The following is a 19,490-nucleotide window of genomic DNA, read 5'->3' as shown; positions in this document are numbered from 1 at the left end:
GCCTATATATGGTCAAGATGTGATGTCATCATGACCAAATTAGGCATGTTGTTGCCAAGTAAAATTTGAGTCACTATTTGTAATGTTTTCCCTGTTCTTCAGGCTTTCTTTTTTGTTGTTGAATGAATTGAATTAAATTTTTTTGATGGACAAAGAAAAACTGAACTACCTTTCCGCAATTTTCTTGATATGTTCATCAACATCCAGCTTAGCTACACACACCCGTTGGACTACTCTCAGACCATTGTAGGTGTCAGTGTCAACAGTTGGTAGTACAGTCACAAGCGCTTGCAAACCCTGTCAAGAAGAACATACACATTTTAGAGGAGGAAAAAAAACCAATAGACTGAAGTTATAGTGTCTTGATAAAAAACAAAATGTAAAAATAACTCTTTAAAACTTTAAATAAAGCATGATATATCAAAATATAATAAATATATAAAAAATATATAAATATATCAGTAATCTAAGTTCTTTGTTCATCTGAAGCATTCCAATCTATTAAAAAGAAAGTGGTTTGGTGGTGAGGTTTCCCAGCCCTCAGGTTGGAGTTTCAATCCCTTTTGTCTTTGAACAAGGAACTCCATCCTTACCTGTAGGGCTGCTTCTCGTATCCCTCTGTTTGGGGCTTGGAGTGCTAACAGAAGCACATCAATCTCTTCTTGTTCGGCCAGTGTGCAGCCTTCATCCCCACTAGCACACTTTGAGACCTCCAGCAAGGCCTTTCCCGCTGCTTCCTGGTGCATTGCCGCACTGACTCCAAGCAGGTGGACCAGAAGGTTTAGCATGGCAGCACGTGGGAGTAACTCGGGACCAAGCTTTAAATAAATTAAAGGAATACTTTAATTATATCAAAATAGTAGCACTTGGAGAATAGACATTAGTTTAAAATGAGTGATTATGTCGCTGATGATTACAATGATGATGACAACGGTGGCGATGATGTTGGTGGTAGTAGTGAGGCTGATGAAGACGATGATAATATTATATGGATCATGGAATAAATATTGTATTTCATGATTTTCTTTTTACCATAATCTTGGAAATGAATGAATTTTTTTCATATTTTCATGACTATGAAACACTTCAACAATCAAACAACTGACCTCATCAATTCTCCAGCCATCATTGTCGAGGCTTTCTCTTAACTGAGCGTGCACCGTGATGATTTCAATAGCCTGGTCCATCACAGACAAACTGCCGTTCACAGCTACGCCACCTGCACGCAGTACTTTGTTCAACAGAGGAAAACAGAAAGCGAAGGACGGTGCCGACAGTGGTTTCGTGTCTTCCAACGGCGCTTCCTCAAATTCTTCATCATCTTCTTCATCGTATTGGATTTTCCTCTCTTGCTGGATGGTGCTTTTGTGCAAGGAATTTACAGATCGGGTTGTCATAGCAACGAGATCCTCTTCACACCATTCCTTCGGCAGTCGACATGATGGTGTGTAGAGCCGTAAAGTGCAGAAGGCAATAGTATTTGCTGAAAAGAGAAGATAAATCAAATATATTAAATAAAATTTAAAAGCATCTCCAAAACATTATCGCAAAAAAAAAAATTATTATACAATTTTGCCTAACAGACAATAAGACAGGATACCTGAGAATGAGCTCACAAGGCAGGGTACCATAAACAGTCTTACCTATGAAACTTTGCGAGGGAGGAAAAGCACATTTCTTCAACATCAAAAATATATCTACTGCATGGGGTGCTGCAAGCGGTGACGGCATCAAATTGAGAAGGTTGCCCAGAATGGCAGGAATGTGTTGTCTAAATCCATCAGAGTTGCCATCAACACAGGCACTCATCAATCGGGAGACACAAACAAGCTCAGAATCACACTACGACAAGAAAAAACAAGCTTTGTAGATAATAATGATTCATTATTTGTCCTCATTCTAATTGGAAATCATAAATTTGGGCTGGGCCCTATGGGGACCAGTGGCAGCCGCAGCACAGCACTACCCGGCTTAACTACAACATGAAACGATCACATACGAATAAAAACACTGTCCTTAGCCCGCCTAACTCGCAACATAATAGTTACTTGAGGAGCCAAGCTATCAGACTCCAATTAAAACCTGACGCTGGCCTGGTTTGAACCGGGGTCTTCAGCAAAAAAAAGCAATACTTCCCTGCCAACCACTCACTCACTCATTTATTCAAGAATTTTTTTCACCCCTTATTTATAGAGGGTGACCCTTCCGGCTTTCCCAGGTCAGCTGATATTCAGGGGCCTCTTCAATAAACAAAATAATACGATGTTACATAAACAAAGTTTCATTATGAGGAGTATATCCCTTTTACACTGCAAGCAAAATTCCGGATATAACCCAAGATTTTTCAATACCCGGGTTAAAATCTCCCGAGTTGTGGTTAGTGTAAACGTCAAAAAGTATGACTCTGGTTGCTAAACATTCCGGGATGGACGTGCGGGACGCATTCAGCGTAGGACAACCCGGGTGCATTCTGGAGTCACCAGTGTAAACAGCACTGAATTTGATTCCAGAATTAGGCCTTACCTGGCACCTACCGCAGCTGTGGTCAGGTAGGCCTAAACTTTGATAACAACGGGCTAGGTCTAAACACTTTTCAAATTAAACCCTCTACGCTCCAGTATAGATTTGATATAAAAACTGCTGATTTAATTCGCATAATTTAAAAACAATCTGCAGGTACATTGTTTCAATATTGACAATAATTGTGGCTTTGTGACGACAAGGAATTCGAACAATGTGATGATCACCACCGCAACAAAAATTAAGTGCGGTATTTGAATGTGAGTTTGTTGCCGATGTAAAATGGGAGCAACTCGGGATCAACCCGGACTTTTCGTTCGATGTAAATGGGAAATGCACCCGGGATTTCCCTGGAATTAACATGGGTTTATTCTGCCCTTGGCAGTGTAAAACGGGTATTAGGTATTGCATGTTTTTTTTTTTTTATATTTAATCCTGTGCTGTCACAGTTGGAATTTGAAGGAAAGCATCTTAACTATCAGGTTACACCTCAACTACAAGCACTCTGCTACAAGAATTATGATTGGTTGATAATCAGAATGTGGTCATGTGACTTACTACTTTCAGCCTATCACGGATGACCTTTTCCTTTTGTAGATTGATGGTAAGTACTTCTTGTTCTTTCTTGCTTAGCTTCCTTTCTTCTTTAATTCCTTGGGCTGCTTTTTTCCTGGCAATCTCCTGATAATAAAGAGAATGAAAATTGCCATTATTCTTATTTGTTTTATTCATATCAAATGTCTTAGGAAAATACGCAAACAGCATATAATTATATAAAAACCAAATTTAAAAAGTGTTGGAGATATGAATAGAATAATAAACTCACACTATTTGACCACTTTAAACAGAAACTAAAAATTGGGGAAGCCCTTTTTTTAGAGGTTATTTTAAACATTTCTCAACACTACTTTTGTAAAAATTGTTTATCAATGTATTCTTGTATCTTAAGGTACAGAAGAACCTTTGAAAGATAAAATTATGTGGAAGTTTGCTTGATAAATTTTAGTTCTCACCTCACGTATCTCAAGTTCTGCTAGTTGATCTTCAAATGAGTACAATTTGCTTTCCCTTTTCATATTAGCTTTGTTCAACACTTCTGATTGGGCAACACTACCAATAAACGAATACATCTATTAACATCAAATTCTTAAATTCTATTTTAAAAAATAAGTAACTTAGGGAGCAGTGAACAAAGACTAAAATTCTTACTCAAAAAATTTGATTGATTTATAGATTTCTATCACCATGATTGGTTAAAATAGATAATTACCAATCTTTTAGACAATGATTGAAATCAGTTACTTTTCCAAAGCATTGGCCCTACCCATCATGGTAATGACAAGCAGGAATTTGACGACTTTGGACAAGAACAAGTAATAATGTAATTAGGATGTATACACACATACATCAACATGCATGCCAACACAATGCCGATTTCTAGCAAAGAGTATGGAACTGCAGAGGTCCGACTGCCATGATTTTATGTGCACACAATGGAACGTTGAAAAAATGACTGCCATGAGATAGGGGGCGTCTCATTAGAATTCGAATAGAGTTTAAAACTCGAACATGCACGCTGTGCACACATTCGATACGAATGTCTTTTAAGGACACGCCCCTTCGTGGCAGTAATTTTTGAGATAAAGTTGCGTTCCAACGAAACCACGGAGTCAAACCTCTTGCAGTTGGAGACAGCATTCTTACTGTATCATTCAGCAGTTTCACTTCTGGTTTGCAGAAAGTAATCTTTTAAATGGACCTTAATTGAAATTGTTAATTATTATAATATTTTAACAATTTTTACCTTAATTTTAATGGTACATATTTTTGAGCCTATAGGCTGTTTGAATTTTATATTGATTTTTTGAAGGTGGGATTATGTGGATACACATCTCATGGTGTCCTCCAATCACCCTTTGGCCATTTTATGATTTGTTTGTTTGTCAAATATATAATAAATAAATCTGCATGGTAGCAAGAAAAGACTAACTACTACATTGTTTACCTTTCCAAGGCCGCCTTGTTGTACAACTCTCCTTCTGGCGTTCTCATGATTTCAAACTCCTCAAACGTGACATTCAACATGGACGGGTTGTTAAGGCAACTGTTGACCTGACTGACGACCTTTGCAAATGTTGTTTTGGGGGCAATGCTCGATAATGTTCTCAATGCTTCCAATGAAGACTGTAATAATTGAATATTAATTATAACAATTAAATAATTAACACAATAATAAGGCAATAAAAATAAATGTGATAAAAATATCAATAACAATAAATCATGTCATTTAATTTCTTGATTAAATAATATTATAACATACAATTTATATTATGTAATTAAAAAGCATTGTTTATCAAAGCTACTTACTTCTTTTGAAACACTTTCAATAATAATTTCAAATATCTTGTCAACATTATCACTGACAAATGTCTCTGGCTGCAGTTGGAACTTTGCAAGGAAGCTGGACCATAGCATGGGCTTGGCATACACTATAAAAAGAACACGAGCATCAATTTAAAAAATATTCTTTATCCTTAAGTTAAGGACATGCAGAAATAAAGAGGTTAACAGTACTAAAAAGCACTTAAGAAAGAAAAACAAGGAAATTTACCAATACATGGATGATGGACCGTCAAGAGTGACGCCAGCATAATATTGGTATTTTCATCGTCGTTATCGCTAGCGCCATTACTGAGGATGATACACTCTAGGGCAGTAGCCAACACCTGTGGCCGTATGTCCCAAGGATAGGCTCCTTCTGTCTCTTCTCTATCTGGGTCAGGTACCTAGAAACAAGGATACAAGGAGACATTTTTCATCCCACTACAGGGAAATTTCATGGCTGAATAAAACATTTATAGTCTAGTTTTCATTATGAAGATTCCAGAATCAATTCGATCTGAAAATAAATGTGACTGTAAATGCTCATCAGAGAACCAATGAGGTCACATGCTCAGCATGTTTGCTCACATATCATACAGTTCCCAAGACAGTGTTCTCCCGATGCGACTTCAACTGTCAATTTTACTGGTAAAAATAAAGAGCTGACAAGAAAAACGGTGTGTTGGTAAAAAAAAACACCACTGATTAGACCTAGGTATTCTAGGCTGGCCTTCTTTCAATTAAACATCCTTCTAGTCTAGGTCTAGCCTATGACTGTACGTGTTGTTGTTTTTTTCAAGTCGTTAAACCCAAGCCGAAGGGTCAGATAAATTTAGCAGTAAAAACTTATCAATTGGAAGAACACTGTAAGAGCATGTGAAATGCTTTACAGTTTTTGATAGGAATCAATCAGTAGCATAATAAATGTATATGAATTGCTATAAATTTAATCTAAATCTTATTACAAATATAATTTTATTACATTCTCAATAAATGGGAATAATCATGGGATGAAATGCATTAAAACTTTATACAGAAATCAATATAATCATTAGTACTTCAATATAAGTTAACCAGTATTCCTAACATATCATTTTCAGTATATTGTATGGATGATAATATATAATAAAAATACCTTTTGATGTGCCAAAATCTTGTCAAATTCTGAGAGTAATGCCTTCACACACTTAACACCACCTAGGCTGTATAGAATCTTCTTGGTGACTTGTTGAGCTGATCTCCGCAATTTCCAGAACTTGTGTACCAAGGCGATTACCAAGGCATGGTAGTAGGAACTGAGAATTTCAGAATATTTATTCAAGTAAATAATTAGCTTTCAATTAAAAATAAAAACAAAAGAAATAAATTTTTTTGTCATCGATTTAATAGACGCATAATACTTTAATCTTTGCATAGAACCATACATTTTCTGGTAATAATATTATAAGGATTTTTGTTTCGGTATTATTTTGGGTGCAGCGACACATTCTCACCCTTAAGGCCAGGGGTGCAAAATCCTTTGCTGTGCATTTGGCTTGTGTCCTTGTAAAGGGGCATAATCTTCATTTATCTCTTATAAGTATAATTGGGTACCGCAGGGGTCCCACGTTGAAGAAGTCCATTCGCAGGAGATTTTGTCGGGAACCTTTGGCCGCCTGCATATACAACGTGTGTTGTGTTGCAGCCAATACACAACTACTCATGATATCAAATACTTGACATTCAATGATCACACAAATAGTTAAAATTGCTCTTGCTTTCCTTTTCATTTACACATTGTAAATTCATACCATGAAATTACATAAACTGCCTTTTTTCTGGAATCTACTACTCTGTACAGTAGGCCTAGCCTAATATTATACATTATTCATTTATTTACACTTTACATCAACAACAATCATGTAAATACATCAATTTACACTTCTTTTCTGGCATCTGCTACTTTTAAATAGTAGTAGTAGTAGCTTATTAGCCGATGAGAGAAGAGTGAAATTTGGATGCAGTTTATAGCAGTCTGTCTAACCCTGGTCTAAGCAAGTCTGTAAACATAAAAATAATGAAAATATTAATATTATCTCAAAATGTATGTAATCTAATTTATTTTATTCTTGTTAAAATAATGAGTCTTGTTTAGGTGTACGTACTTCAAAAACCTTATCTGAGGTCTAGACCTAAGGTGTTTTAAGTATGGTAGGCCTAGGCCCTAGCTAGAACAGTAGAGGGAAAAAAATGGCTCACCTCTCTCAGACCAAAGGAGTCTACGCCTATTTAGGCCTAGCTAGGTGGCCTAGCTAGGTGGGTTAGCGATGAGCGCAGGCCTCTACATCCATTCATTTCCGAAATCACAAAAATGAATATAGAACGTATGGTTTCTATCACAATCACATACAACTGTTAAAAAAGAAGTCAACATACCTTTAAATGTTTTCAACAGCGGCAATTCCATAATTCTTCACTGATATTACCGCATTAGTAGCAACAACATGGAGCTCCATGATTTCAAACAGTACATTTTGCTGAGTTGAGTTCAAACTTTGATTCAGTATTCAATTTGGCCTCGATGGCGCGCCACCGGTGGCGGACATACTTCTTGTGAATTAAAGCACATGAATGTTTGCGTTTTTTCGCTGGACCCATCTCTTATTATTTTCAACTATCAATTAATAATTGTGTGATTTTGATGAAACAGCTACGACAAAATTAACTTTATGCAAAAAGTTAGCAGTAGGCCTAGCCTATTTATGTTGTATGAGTCAAAAGGTTTTTGCCGGCGTGGTCTGGTGGCGTCGCAAGAAAAAGGCGCATCCAGAGCCGTAGATGGGCGCATCAACCTTTTTAATAAACAAAAAGTATATTTTGGTTTCCGTTTTCCAGCAGCTACCGTAATGAATTGCAAAATAAATTATAAACAATGATGATAGGGAGTGGATTGAACTTATTTGTGACTGTTTACGGTTGATTTTTTTAACATCCTGAGTCTTGCTTTTACCTAGGTCTAGGATAGAGCTGATATTCAAAATTAATTATTTAAATTTACAAAAATTTACGAAAGGATTTTTTATGAGGTAGAAAAACGTAGACTTATTGTAGTGCGGTAGATCGTCGCTAAAAACGGTAGGCTTCCGTAAGTAGCGGTAGACTTTGGACCTCTGGGTACAGGCATATACTAACAAAGTAAACAGACTTCTTGTGAGGGAGAAGTAATGAGCCCCCAACAGCAGTTCACAGTACTAGTCTAAACACCAAGGAAGAGATGGGAAATACGAAATTTCCATGAGCTCCAAGGTCTCCTTTTGACTTCAGCCAACTTTTAATAATAGTTGATATCTTACAGTACTTGATCCTTCTAAATATACAATTTAATGTTTTTTATTTAATTTTTGAAGATTTTCTAGATTTTTCTCAAATAGTATATCTTGAATACATAACAAGTGAATATTTAGTAAATGCAGGAAATTCACAATATAACTGTAAATATTATAGAAGATTGATTTTACAAACCTTGCAATGGCGTCAGTTAACTTGGAAAAGTGGTTCAAAAAAAGATGCTCAATGATCACAAGAAGTGACTCGATACCTTCGTCTGGCGCCCCCAATAGGAACTTTTCTGATGTAAACAGGTGCTTCTTATGATCCGTCAACACCTTCCATACCAGATCAAGTTTTGATTCTGCCAAATAGAATGTATGTTTTAGTATAATTACATTCATCCTGTCTCTTATACACATCTAGATGTGTATAAGAGACAGGGTCGGTGATTATGTGAGGGGGGCTAACTCACAAAATAAAGTGATTTGAGGTAATTATAACTACTTGAGCATGATTTGTGGGTAGGGGCACGACTGGGGGATGGCGAGTGTTTTTTTATTGGGGAGGGGCGTGCACATCTGATATGCCAATACCTAGCATACCCTGCAATTTACCCTACGGTCCGCCACTGTTGACAACTAGCTTGCCATTCGTCAGTTTACATCATAGATGCTAAATTGATATCTATTCTATTTCAGCTCCAGTCCACTACGCTAATAAGTACAACACAATGACATGAGCCGGCCAAAAGCTTTTTCAGAAAGGGGAATACATCAATCCATGTCATTGCACAGTTGTTTCCCCAGGTGCATTTGAAGATACACCCACTGTCATGGAAGATATAACAGAAGCATCTACACCAGCCTCTTCACACTGCTTTAGCACAGCTTTCTAGCTTAATGAAACACTTGTTAAGATAATGCACATACCCGCTTCTAGTTCCACTTGATGAAGCTTAAGGAGGAGAGCAACCGAATGAGCACCCTCCGTCACCATTGGAACCTGACTCGATTGGGAAATGGCTTTTTCTAATGATTGAAGTAACACAGGCAAGACCTGAATGGCCTGTTGGAGTGTATTGCCTAGAAAGAAATACATTTTGGATAAATTATAAATAATGAATACTAAGTTCAAATTTTATTCAAGCATACAGATAAAGAAATGCAAACTGATTTTATTCACTTTGTATTTAACTATAAGAAAGTATAATATAAACTCTGAAAAAAATTGTGATACAAGCCATTGTGATTCAACAGTTCAAACAATATTTCAATTATTTATTTTCCCACAAAACGCACCATGAAATGCTGCCAGCATACACTGGATGTAGCCTTGTCGCACCAGCACAGTGGATGTTTTTAATGCGAGAGCTTCCTTCATCCACTTTATGACCTTCTTAGGCACTTCATTGTGGAATCTCTTACACCAGAGCGACATCATTTGTAAAGCATGTACAAGTGTGCCCTCATGCACTGCCGAGGAATAGATAATGTTATATTATTGTTATTACAGTTACTATTATTTCTAATATTATGTACAACTTGGATCAAGTTGTTCTAAATGATAACAACAACATGGTTATTATTATCATAATACATAATCATGATAATCATGATGATGACGATAATGATGATGGAGTATGATGATTATGTGATGATGACAGATGATGAAGTTGATGATAATGATGAAATTGATATAATATTAAAACTTGGAGAAGCCTTCAGTAGGCTATAAATGGCTGGCATGATGATGTGGTTTGATAAGGATGATATTGATGAGGATGTTTTGGTTGATGATAATAAATCTGAATATGCAGCTTATCCCTCATACACCTATGGTAAAAACAAAGCCAACATTACCTTCAACCTGCATATATGGAATGAATAATTCAAGTGCTGTGGTTGCCAGGTTATGCATTGAGTTTCCACTCCCAACTGTGTTATAGCTGAGGTTGCCAACCCCTGTCAACACACCAAGTCTCTGTGTCACCATCGTCAGCTTGCCAGATGAACCTGAAAAAGGTTACAATCTTCATTTGCCAAATTCCTTCCATGATGGTAAAGAAAAGAGCCATCGGGAAAGCTGTTGTCTCAAATCCTAGAAATGTTTACGTCATTGTCGTTCCTACTCTTTCTAAATTCAATGCCAAGGTGTGTAGCATAAAGCTCTGTCCAGATTATAAAATTTTCTTCGACAAAAAACTGTTGTATGCCCATATATAGTCATGATGTGCCCATATATAGTCATGATTTGCCCATATATAGTCATGATGTGCCTATATATGGTCATGATGTGATGTCATCATGACCATATTTAAGCATGATATATGTTTTTGTCAAATACAATTTGATAGTTTGGACAGGGCTTTAGGCTTCCACCGACTTTTTAAAAATTTATTATAATTTTATTTAAGTATTTTTTTTCTTAATACACTTTTTTCCCTTCCTCCAATAGAATATATTATGACATTAAGGTATTTAAAGGTTCTCGATCCTACCATTCAAGACAGCAAAGAATTGTTTCAGTAAATCTTCGATGGCACCAGGATCACTGCACTGTACAGCTAGGTTCTTTGCAGCTTGCCCGGCTAGGTCACGCAGTGCATCATCTTTGCTATGTAGCTGGCCTGATAATTAATTAAAAAATCAATCATCAATCTGTCAATCAATCATTTATATTCTGCTGGCATTTGCTTCATAAGTGTTATGTCAAATTATTCATTTAGGCGGATCTACCTATTTTCAAACACTCCTAACATTTTCTTTCTCTGTCTTGCTATTCTTTTGTTAAAAATAAAGTAATATATTTAAACAATATATCTTCTCTTAAATGTAAACACTCATTTAAAAGAATCAAATAAATTAGGTTTGCATTTCATTTATTTTTTTTCCACCATATTTATAGAGGGTGACCCTTCCAGCTAGGTTGATTTACATACCCTAAACTGATTGACATATTAGCCCAAGGTTCTTTACAAAGAATATAGGATTTATTCGCATGTTAATTTTTTTACTCATGTCAAATTTGGAAGTTCATTACTTTACATACAACTTGGCCTCTAATGTAATAATTTAGGTATCCATCCAAATTTACACATGATGAGCTCAAAACCAATAAAGGTCTTGTTTGTACATCACAAAAACAAGTTCTGTTCATTTGATTTGTGTTCCTGAGAATGCATATATTGTTGTGTGAAAAACCAATATATCAAATCAAATCAATGGGCTGTACATGACATTTATGCTGCAATAATACATTTTCCTGAAAATGTATCAACTTACCGGCAACGCTCTTGCCTAGATCAGAGGCATAGCGGCTCAAATCCAAGGACACGCCACACAACAAGTATGTAATTGCTACAGAATGAAAAATAGAAGTATTTTAACATCAAAATATACACAAAAGAAAAATTTAATATTTTTTTATGTTGAAGGATAATCCTATGAACTGTATTTGAAAATTTAATAAAAGAATGGAAAGAAGAATATAAATATTCAATTCTCTACAATTTGTGATGTATTTTTTATTTTGCAAATAGAAAATATTAATTAAAAATCCCTGTCTCTTATACACATCTAGATGTGTATAAGAGACAGACAAAGAATATAGGATTTATTTGCCTGTTAATTTTTTACTCATGTCAAATTTGAAAGTTCATTACTTTACATACAACTTGGCCACTAATGTAATAATTTAGGTATCCATTCAAATTTACACATGATGAGCCCAAAACCAATAAAGTTCTTGTTTGTACATCACACAACACAAGTTTTGTTTATTTGATTTGTGTTCCTGAGAATGCATATATTGTTGTGTATTGTTGTGTTGTGCCAATATATCAAATCAAATCAATGGGCTGTACATGACATTTATGCTGCAATAATACATTTTCCTGAAAATGTATCAACTTACCGGCAACGCTCTTGCCTAGATCAGAGGCATAGCGGCTCAAATCCAAGGACACACCACACAACAAGTATGTAATTGCTACAGAATGAAAAATAGGAAGTAGTTTAACATCAAAACACACACAAAAGAAAAATTTCATATTTTTTTATGTTGAAGGATAATCCTATGAACTGTATTTGAAAATTTAATAAAATAATGGAAAGAAGAATATAAATATTCAATTCTCTACAATTTGTGATATATTTTTTATTTTGCAAATAGAAAATATTAATTAAAATCAGTGGAAAAAAAATTAAAGAAAAACATGGATGGCAACCAAACACAGAGGTCACAAGTTGAAAGAAATCCCTGATATGGTTAAATGAGCTTTGATCTGGTTAAATGAGCTTTCTTAACTTATTTAATTTTATTTTTCTACGCATGGTGATTACCCATCGACATTGACTTCCATGAGGCAACTGATAGTAAGATAGTAAAAAGCATGCAAAAAAAATGGGTTATTTTCCGGGAGATTATTGCTTCCTTGCAGGAGTGAGGGAGGCCTTCCCGATTTCCGGGAGACTATTGCGACTTCCGAGAGTATTGGGACCCTGTAAACATATTTCCCTCCGCTACAGTGATTCTTTTGATTGAGAAGTCCAATTATTAAGACACAAACGCTGACACTTGTGAACACTGGAATATATTCGAGGAAGGGTTTTTTTCTTGGTTGATGAAAATAAAATTCAATATAAAACTGTAAGTATACAACTTGATGAATGTTTTTTTATGTAAAAGTAAGAAAACCTTGATTAACTTATAACAATACTACATATTAATTGATAAGCATGTAAACTGACCTTCTAATGAATTCTCTGGACTCCGCAACAACGCCCTCTCAGATGCGGGCAAGAACATTTCTTTGAACTCATCATGGGTTACATGTTCTAGCAACCACTTACAAGTTTCCTATATAATCATGAATTTCAAAGCAAAAATACAGAGAAAAATTAAGGATATTAATAAAATTCACACACACTTACTAGCTTGTTCAAATTCTATTTGAAAAAAAATGACATACCTAAATATGGTCATGATGACATCACATCATGACCATATATAGGCACATCATGACTATATATGGCCATACAACAGTTTTTTTTTTCAAATAAAATTTAATAATCTGGCCAGGGCTTTAGGCATTCCATTGAATTTTTCAGTACACTTCAAACTACTATATGAGCATAGGTCAGTCAGCTGCACTTGTAGTTGCAACTCTGTGGACTGAACCATGAGGATCCATTTAAATCTTTGGTCATTGGTTCTATTTCAATTGCTGTTCTCCTTTTGTTGCAGCTTGACAGTCGAAATACAAGTAAAAATCAAAAAGTTGGGGTCGTCTCAGGGCTTAGGCTCCAATTATGGGTAAGCTGTGATTACAGAATGTTAGTGGTATCAAATTAAAGGTGTCTCAAATTTTTATTGAAAAAGCTTGGAAATGCAAACTTTCTTCAGCTCTCTGAGGCTATTTTTTTGCATTAGGCACATCATAAATTGATATTTTTGTATTAGGCGCTTTATAAATTTATTATTATTATTATTATAAATACAATAAATAGAGTCACTGTAGCATCAATCTGTATCATAGAGTGTATTAACCGGCATTAAATCACCTATACTTCTGTATAGACCAAGCATGTTTTTAATTTATTTTGTTTCCTTGAAATTCATGTACAGTGTATGTACTGTACTATCTCGAAAAGAAGCCCATGCTATCTTGAAAAGAAGCCAATGGGATTCTTTTCTAGACTACTTTTTGCAAACTAAAGAGGGGGGTTTCAATTTGAGTTGGGCTTCTTCTCGAGATTAAGCCCATTGGGCCTCTATTCGAGGTTAACAGTATTCAAACAATTACAACAATTCTTACCAAGACATGTACATTTGGTTTGACTTTGCTTGTTAACACAGCCTTGATGTACAAGTCAATGAAGCTTTTCTTAAGGTCAATGACACGGTCGATCTGTTTCATAGAGGTTAAATATCTCAGCAACTGGCTAAGTAGACAAACAGAGTACACATTGGCATCACCGCTGGTTAGAACTTTGACACAGATTTCTACAAGTCCAGGAATCTAAAAAACAGATACAAGAACTGATTGTATAGTATAAGTAAACTGGAAACAAAGGTAAATTATTTATAGTATAACTTTTTTTTTATTACCACTGCAACTCCCAATGTTATTTTCCTATCCTAAACTGTGCACTAATTTTCCATTACTGCACAGTTTGCTAGATCTTTTTTCTTTTTTTCATGCATTAAATATAACCTTCATATAATAATTTTCCGCTGGTGTATTATGTACAGCTGTACTAATTGCTTAATATGTATTTGTTCAATATAGTTGATTGATTTATTGAATTATGACTGCTTACCTTCTTCCACAAAGTTGTTAGTTTTCTGTATGCTGAATTGATTATGGATTTCTTACCAGACGCTAACACTACGTAAATCAGCTCTGCTTGAAGATAAATCTAAAGGCAAAATCACAAACAAAAGAAAAACAACCTGCGTTGTTATTATTATTAATAAATTATATCATATGCCTTACCAAAGAGACCAACAACGCTTAAAAAATTTTTAATTTTATTGAGTTTTAACTTTGTGAAATTGTGAATATTTTTTATATGTATTCTATTGACTGGTTTTTAACTTTTTAAGTTTTTATGATATTTTTTATGGTATTCAATTCAGTTACTGGATGCTATTTACAATTTTGATTAATAAACATAAATTTTACATTTATTATGTGGCTACAAACAAATATTTTTTCCTTCATTTTAAAGCTAATAACTTATTGAATTAAACAAAAATTTTCTTCAATATTATTTATTATTTTTAATGTTAAATTATTATGGCAGTCTTTAAGCTGTTGATTATATAAACTTCATAGTGTCTGCATTCCTTTGAGCAGTCCTAAACATCCAAACACTGGCACTGAGAAATATTTAGACTTACCAACTGATTTTGTTGACCTTCACATTGCTTTTGGGTGCTCAGTATCTCGAGGAGGACGGTCGTCCATTTTAACGCAACCATGGCAACCGCACCACTGCTTCTCCTGAAGTCATAACAAATTTCATATTATTCTTGAAAAAATTCTATATTTCTTTTATAATGAAATTGTTCACACTGTATATTTACCCGCAAAGCATTTCAATCAATTATGCTAGTGATTTTAATGAACATACAAGTAAATGATGATGACGATGAAGATTTCTATTGATAGAATGTTCCAGATAATGTGTATGAATAATTAAAATATTCATATACCATTGATGCAAAATATTTTAGATTTTAGATTTATATAGTTTACAGTTTTGTGACAACCTTGTGATAGAATTATGCCTGCCAGGAACTTCCCCACCACACAAGGTAATTCCTACCACTGACAGGTTGACAGAAAATTTCCAGTCACTTGTGGAAAATATCCCGCTTCTGTATAAAAAAATTCTGACCTCTGTCTGGTATGAAATTATGTATCCCCGCTTAAAAATGTCATACCCCTGCCTATAAAATTCCCATCCTTAAAGATAATTTCCCACCCATGACATAAAATTCACTGGTAAGAAACTACCCACCCTTACTGAGTTTGTGCATTTTCTTTAATAATAATAATAATAATAATAATAATAATAACAATAATAATAATCATAATAATATTAATAATATTTCAACATACTGTAACTACAATCCACATGCATAAATTTTCTCATCTGGGTTTCTCCCTGGTTTTTCACATCAAAGGGTTAAGTTTTATTGATGGAATGCTTAAGATCTCTAAATATAGTTAGTTCTACAGTTGTGACAATGTCCCCATCAGTCAATGGTATCACCCACCAAGTCTGGCAAGAGATGCCTAGCCAAGCATTACACCTAGGTCTTGCAACAAAATTAGAAATGATGTTCTGCAGTATATAAGTAGAACTGTGAAGAAATTTGAATGTTTTTAGAATTTAGACTGTGGAGAAATCATCATTTATTTTAATGCTTGAACAAATCAGTATGCAACTTAAAATACTGACACTACCACTGATTTGTGAAATTACGCAGCATAGCAAAAAAAACCAAAAACAGAAAAACAATTAAAAAAAGAAACACTCACGAATCTTGATGACTCTTGTTTCTGTTGGCAAGAGTTTTAAGAACAACAACGACGTGTTTACATGTTGCCTGAGGGTGCTGTTTACCAAGAACTTGAATGAGATTTTGTACGGATTTACGAGATGCACCATCATGGTAGCAGTCGATGGTTTGAGCAAGCAAACTTGAAAGTGGTCGAATGCCATTCTCTGGAAATCCTAGAAGCAAAGAAAACATTTTCTATTGATTGATATCTCAAGAAAATAACAGTACGCAGCAGTATGTTGCATCTATATACATGTAGGCCGATATATAATTTTAGCATAAAAAATTGAATGATACTGTGCTTATTATGTATTTCAAAATAAAACCTACTTGCACTATAAATTGACCCACACATCATTATAGTTTTTAAAAAAAAAATAATTAAATAATTAATTAAAGTTTTGATTTAAACTGTTAAGTGTCGTTCAAGCTTTTAATTGTGTTGTTGTCGATTTGCCATGATCATCTTCACAGATGGGTGCACAACAAATATTTAGTATTATAGTTGTAGTAGTATTATGTTGAATGGGTGTTATTCTAATTATGATGTCACGATGATGGTGGTGATGATAATGATATTGATGGTGATCAATGATAAGAATTTAATTCATAAAGAACAATGCTAAAAGTAAAGGAGAGGTAAAGGAAGAAAATAATTTTATACTGATGAATAATCTCCTTCAATTCTATATTGTCATGAACAGATAATTTGTTGTCATATAGCCTACGCATCAGATGAAAGATATTTAAGTATAACAACAAAGTTTATTCCTACATACAGTTCCCTGGTTTAATTCAGGCCTCCTAGACAACAGTGGCTCCAAAACTTTACCTCTGTCTGTACCCTAGTACTATAGTGTGCACGGAGTTAACTCCATGGTACATGTTGTAGGCATAGGCCTAAGTTAAAAGGGAAATTTTACGTGACTGGTGGTAAATTAAAAGCAAGTACTACTACTACTAGGCCTAGGCCTAGCCTAATTAGGGCCTAACTAAGGGTTTTCTATCTACTATAGATACTACTACTTTGCAGCAAAAAGTTATTAGCATGCACAAGAACAACATTCAAAATAGTGTTATCACAGCATAGTTAAGGAAATTAATTTGCACCGGCCTAAGCCTAGGCTAGGCGCTAGGCTTGACACCGACAGACATCATATCACCACCATACCAACCTGACTCAACCACACATTCTAGCAGCTGGGTCAAAATCGTTATTCTTTCTTTAGGCCTGGATATTGTTACTTTCGAAGCAAATTCTTTCGTAATTTCAGCAACCTAAAAAATATAAAGTACTACCACATATTATCCAATAATATTCAATAAAAATATTTTAAACTCTCTTTAACCTAAAAACACGTGTAACATCAACACACCACTTACCCTCGAGCCCGTAGTCGCCATCTTGTTGTGCAAAAACAGGTAAACGCTTCTTCGCATACACACTGTGGTTCTAATCGTAGAGAAAGACAAAACGCAGCAAACGGAATCATTATTTAATTTTATTTATTTATTGATTTATTTTGTCTTTAAATTAATAGAAATAATGGTACAGCAAAATCTTTTGAAATTGAGTTTCTGAAATTTCCATAAAGTACATTTATTTTTTTTGAAGGGCTGTTTGAAAAATACAAAGAGTTGTAAATATTTAAAAATTCTTTTCTTTTTTTTTACTTGTTTGGTAGTCCATTTCACATACCGGTAATCCTTTTAAAATTATCCTTTCAGAGTGGGTGTGGTTTTGTGTGCTGATATAGTGTAAACAATTGAGGAAAGAACCGGACCTCGATCTCGAGAGGTAGTTTGTCAGGCCTACAACTCGTTTGTTTATATAACTCTTTTTTTCGAATTAAATTTATATTGGGATAATATTAAACCTGATATTCAGTTCAGAATAGCACCTCCTCGCTGCCACCGGGTGAACATGATTATTTTATAATTAATTTACATTTGTTATTGAAGTAGAATTCAATTCTGCTTCAAATAGTGCGCGTTTATTTACATAGTAAAAATTATAAACAAGAGAAATCTAAAATAAAGTTCTCCCTGAAGAAGAATCGAAACTCGGTCTTCCACTCTACTACCAAAAATGAACTGAATTCATTATATATCAGCTTCGCCCTTTGGAAAAATATTTTGAATATCCGGTATTTAAATATTTACATAATATTTACATAAAATAATATTTCCTTTCCATTGTCATTACTGAGAAGGATTGCGATTTAGGTTTGATTTCTGATTTCATTATTAGGCCTATTCAGTTCAAATATGAGATCATTTATGATGGCGTCAATGTTTGGTCTGCAGCTTGGGGATTCCTTAAGGCAGGGACCACTGATATCTATAAGTGGAAAGATGATTCTGTTGACACCAATAGCCTCTATGATGACGCCGAGGTTGTAAATATCAGATGCACATGTTGGTGGAGTATCAGGATGGAATAGCTCCGGTTCGTGCGTGTTCAGGGGTATCGCTCATGTGGTCGAAGCGGTCTTCCTTTTTGGTGCCGTTTAGTGGAAGAAATCGAACAGAGCTGCTGTGGTGCAGACGGAAACGAAGTCAGTGATTTTGGCTGCAAGTCGGAAACCGTTGATCAGCAGAATATTTCTAATTGCAAGATCATTTTAGATTAGACATTTTTTATGAATCACCTTAGTTCCGTTCGCAACGTCGAGGACTACATTCAGTCCGTCAGTAGTGGAAAGTTCTGGTTATGCAGATGACATTCCTCTAAGTAGTGATATTAACTTGAAAGACGTAGGGTCACCAATAAACTCCATGACGATACCCCAGTTGGAATCTGAAGTAATTGCGTTGCATACTCCGTACACGAGAGGAAATACCTTGCTTTTCTGAGATAGCAACAGCATCACTCTAGCCTCGAGAGAAACTGTGAGTTTGTCGATGAACCGGCGATGGAATTGATTTGAAGCAAGTTTTGACGGCTACGAGTGGGCTTTGGACTCACCGAGACGATTGAGGATATCCCGCATAAAGAACCACTAAAAAAAGTAGTATTTGTGAATTGGAAAGAGCACTAGCTAGAATTGTATTTAATGAAATGTTTATCATCAGATGTGAAATGATCGATGCAGCCATCCAAAAGAATTAGCTTCGGCAAAAACTGACGAATAGTAATGTTCAATTGCAAATCTTGTCCACCATGGCTTTTGTAGTAAATGGGTTGGTAGCAATACCATACATCA

General features: G+C 34.9%; 1 protein-coding gene across 1 annotated transcript in view; it reads right to left on the bottom strand.

The window, feature by feature from the left end:
• The window catches only part of LOC117105338 (eIF-2-alpha kinase activator GCN1-like), a 72,386-nt gene extending 54,655 nt beyond the window's left edge, over positions 1 to 17,731 (bottom strand). The window contains exons 1-23 of the mRNA XM_033246459.1: positions 17,668 to 17,731; positions 17,460 to 17,562; positions 16,262 to 16,457; positions 15,115 to 15,217; positions 14,532 to 14,630; positions 14,027 to 14,230; positions 12,960 to 13,068; positions 11,493 to 11,567; positions 10,709 to 10,837; positions 10,071 to 10,223; positions 9,510 to 9,683; positions 9,141 to 9,293; positions 8,404 to 8,572; positions 6,038 to 6,197; positions 5,132 to 5,306; positions 4,888 to 5,009; positions 4,526 to 4,704; positions 3,534 to 3,630; positions 3,079 to 3,201; positions 1,644 to 1,842; positions 1,107 to 1,483; positions 594 to 818; positions 170 to 297 (exon numbers count right to left, since the gene is read on the bottom strand). Of these exons, the coding sequence (XP_033102350.1) occupies positions 170 to 297; positions 594 to 818; positions 1,107 to 1,483; positions 1,644 to 1,842; positions 3,079 to 3,201; positions 3,534 to 3,630; positions 4,526 to 4,704; positions 4,888 to 5,009; positions 5,132 to 5,306; positions 6,038 to 6,197; positions 8,404 to 8,572; positions 9,141 to 9,293; positions 9,510 to 9,683; positions 10,071 to 10,223; positions 10,709 to 10,837; positions 11,493 to 11,567; positions 12,960 to 13,068; positions 14,027 to 14,230; positions 14,532 to 14,630; positions 15,115 to 15,217; positions 16,262 to 16,457; positions 17,460 to 17,562; positions 17,668 to 17,724 (3,509 nt within the window). The 5' untranslated portion in view covers positions 17,725 to 17,731. The remainder of the gene's footprint in view (positions 1 to 169; positions 298 to 593; positions 819 to 1,106; positions 1,484 to 1,643; positions 1,843 to 3,078; positions 3,202 to 3,533; positions 3,631 to 4,525; positions 4,705 to 4,887; positions 5,010 to 5,131; positions 5,307 to 6,037; positions 6,198 to 8,403; positions 8,573 to 9,140; positions 9,294 to 9,509; positions 9,684 to 10,070; positions 10,224 to 10,708; positions 10,838 to 11,492; positions 11,568 to 12,959; positions 13,069 to 14,026; positions 14,231 to 14,531; positions 14,631 to 15,114; positions 15,218 to 16,261; positions 16,458 to 17,459; positions 17,563 to 17,667) is intronic.
• Between the last annotated feature and the right edge of the window lie 1,759 nt (positions 17,732 to 19,490).

The sequence above is a fragment of the Anneissia japonica genome, unplaced genomic scaffold (genome assembly GCF_011630105.1).
Source record: "Anneissia japonica isolate Jap-2015-1 unplaced genomic scaffold, ASM1163010v1 scaffold287726_len2788222_cov184, whole genome shotgun sequence".
NCBI classification, from domain to species: domain Eukaryota; kingdom Metazoa; phylum Echinodermata; class Crinoidea; order Comatulida; family Comatulidae; genus Anneissia; species Anneissia japonica.
The sequence above is the reverse complement of the archived record's forward strand: the minus strand, read 5'-3'. Positions and strand labels throughout refer to the sequence as shown.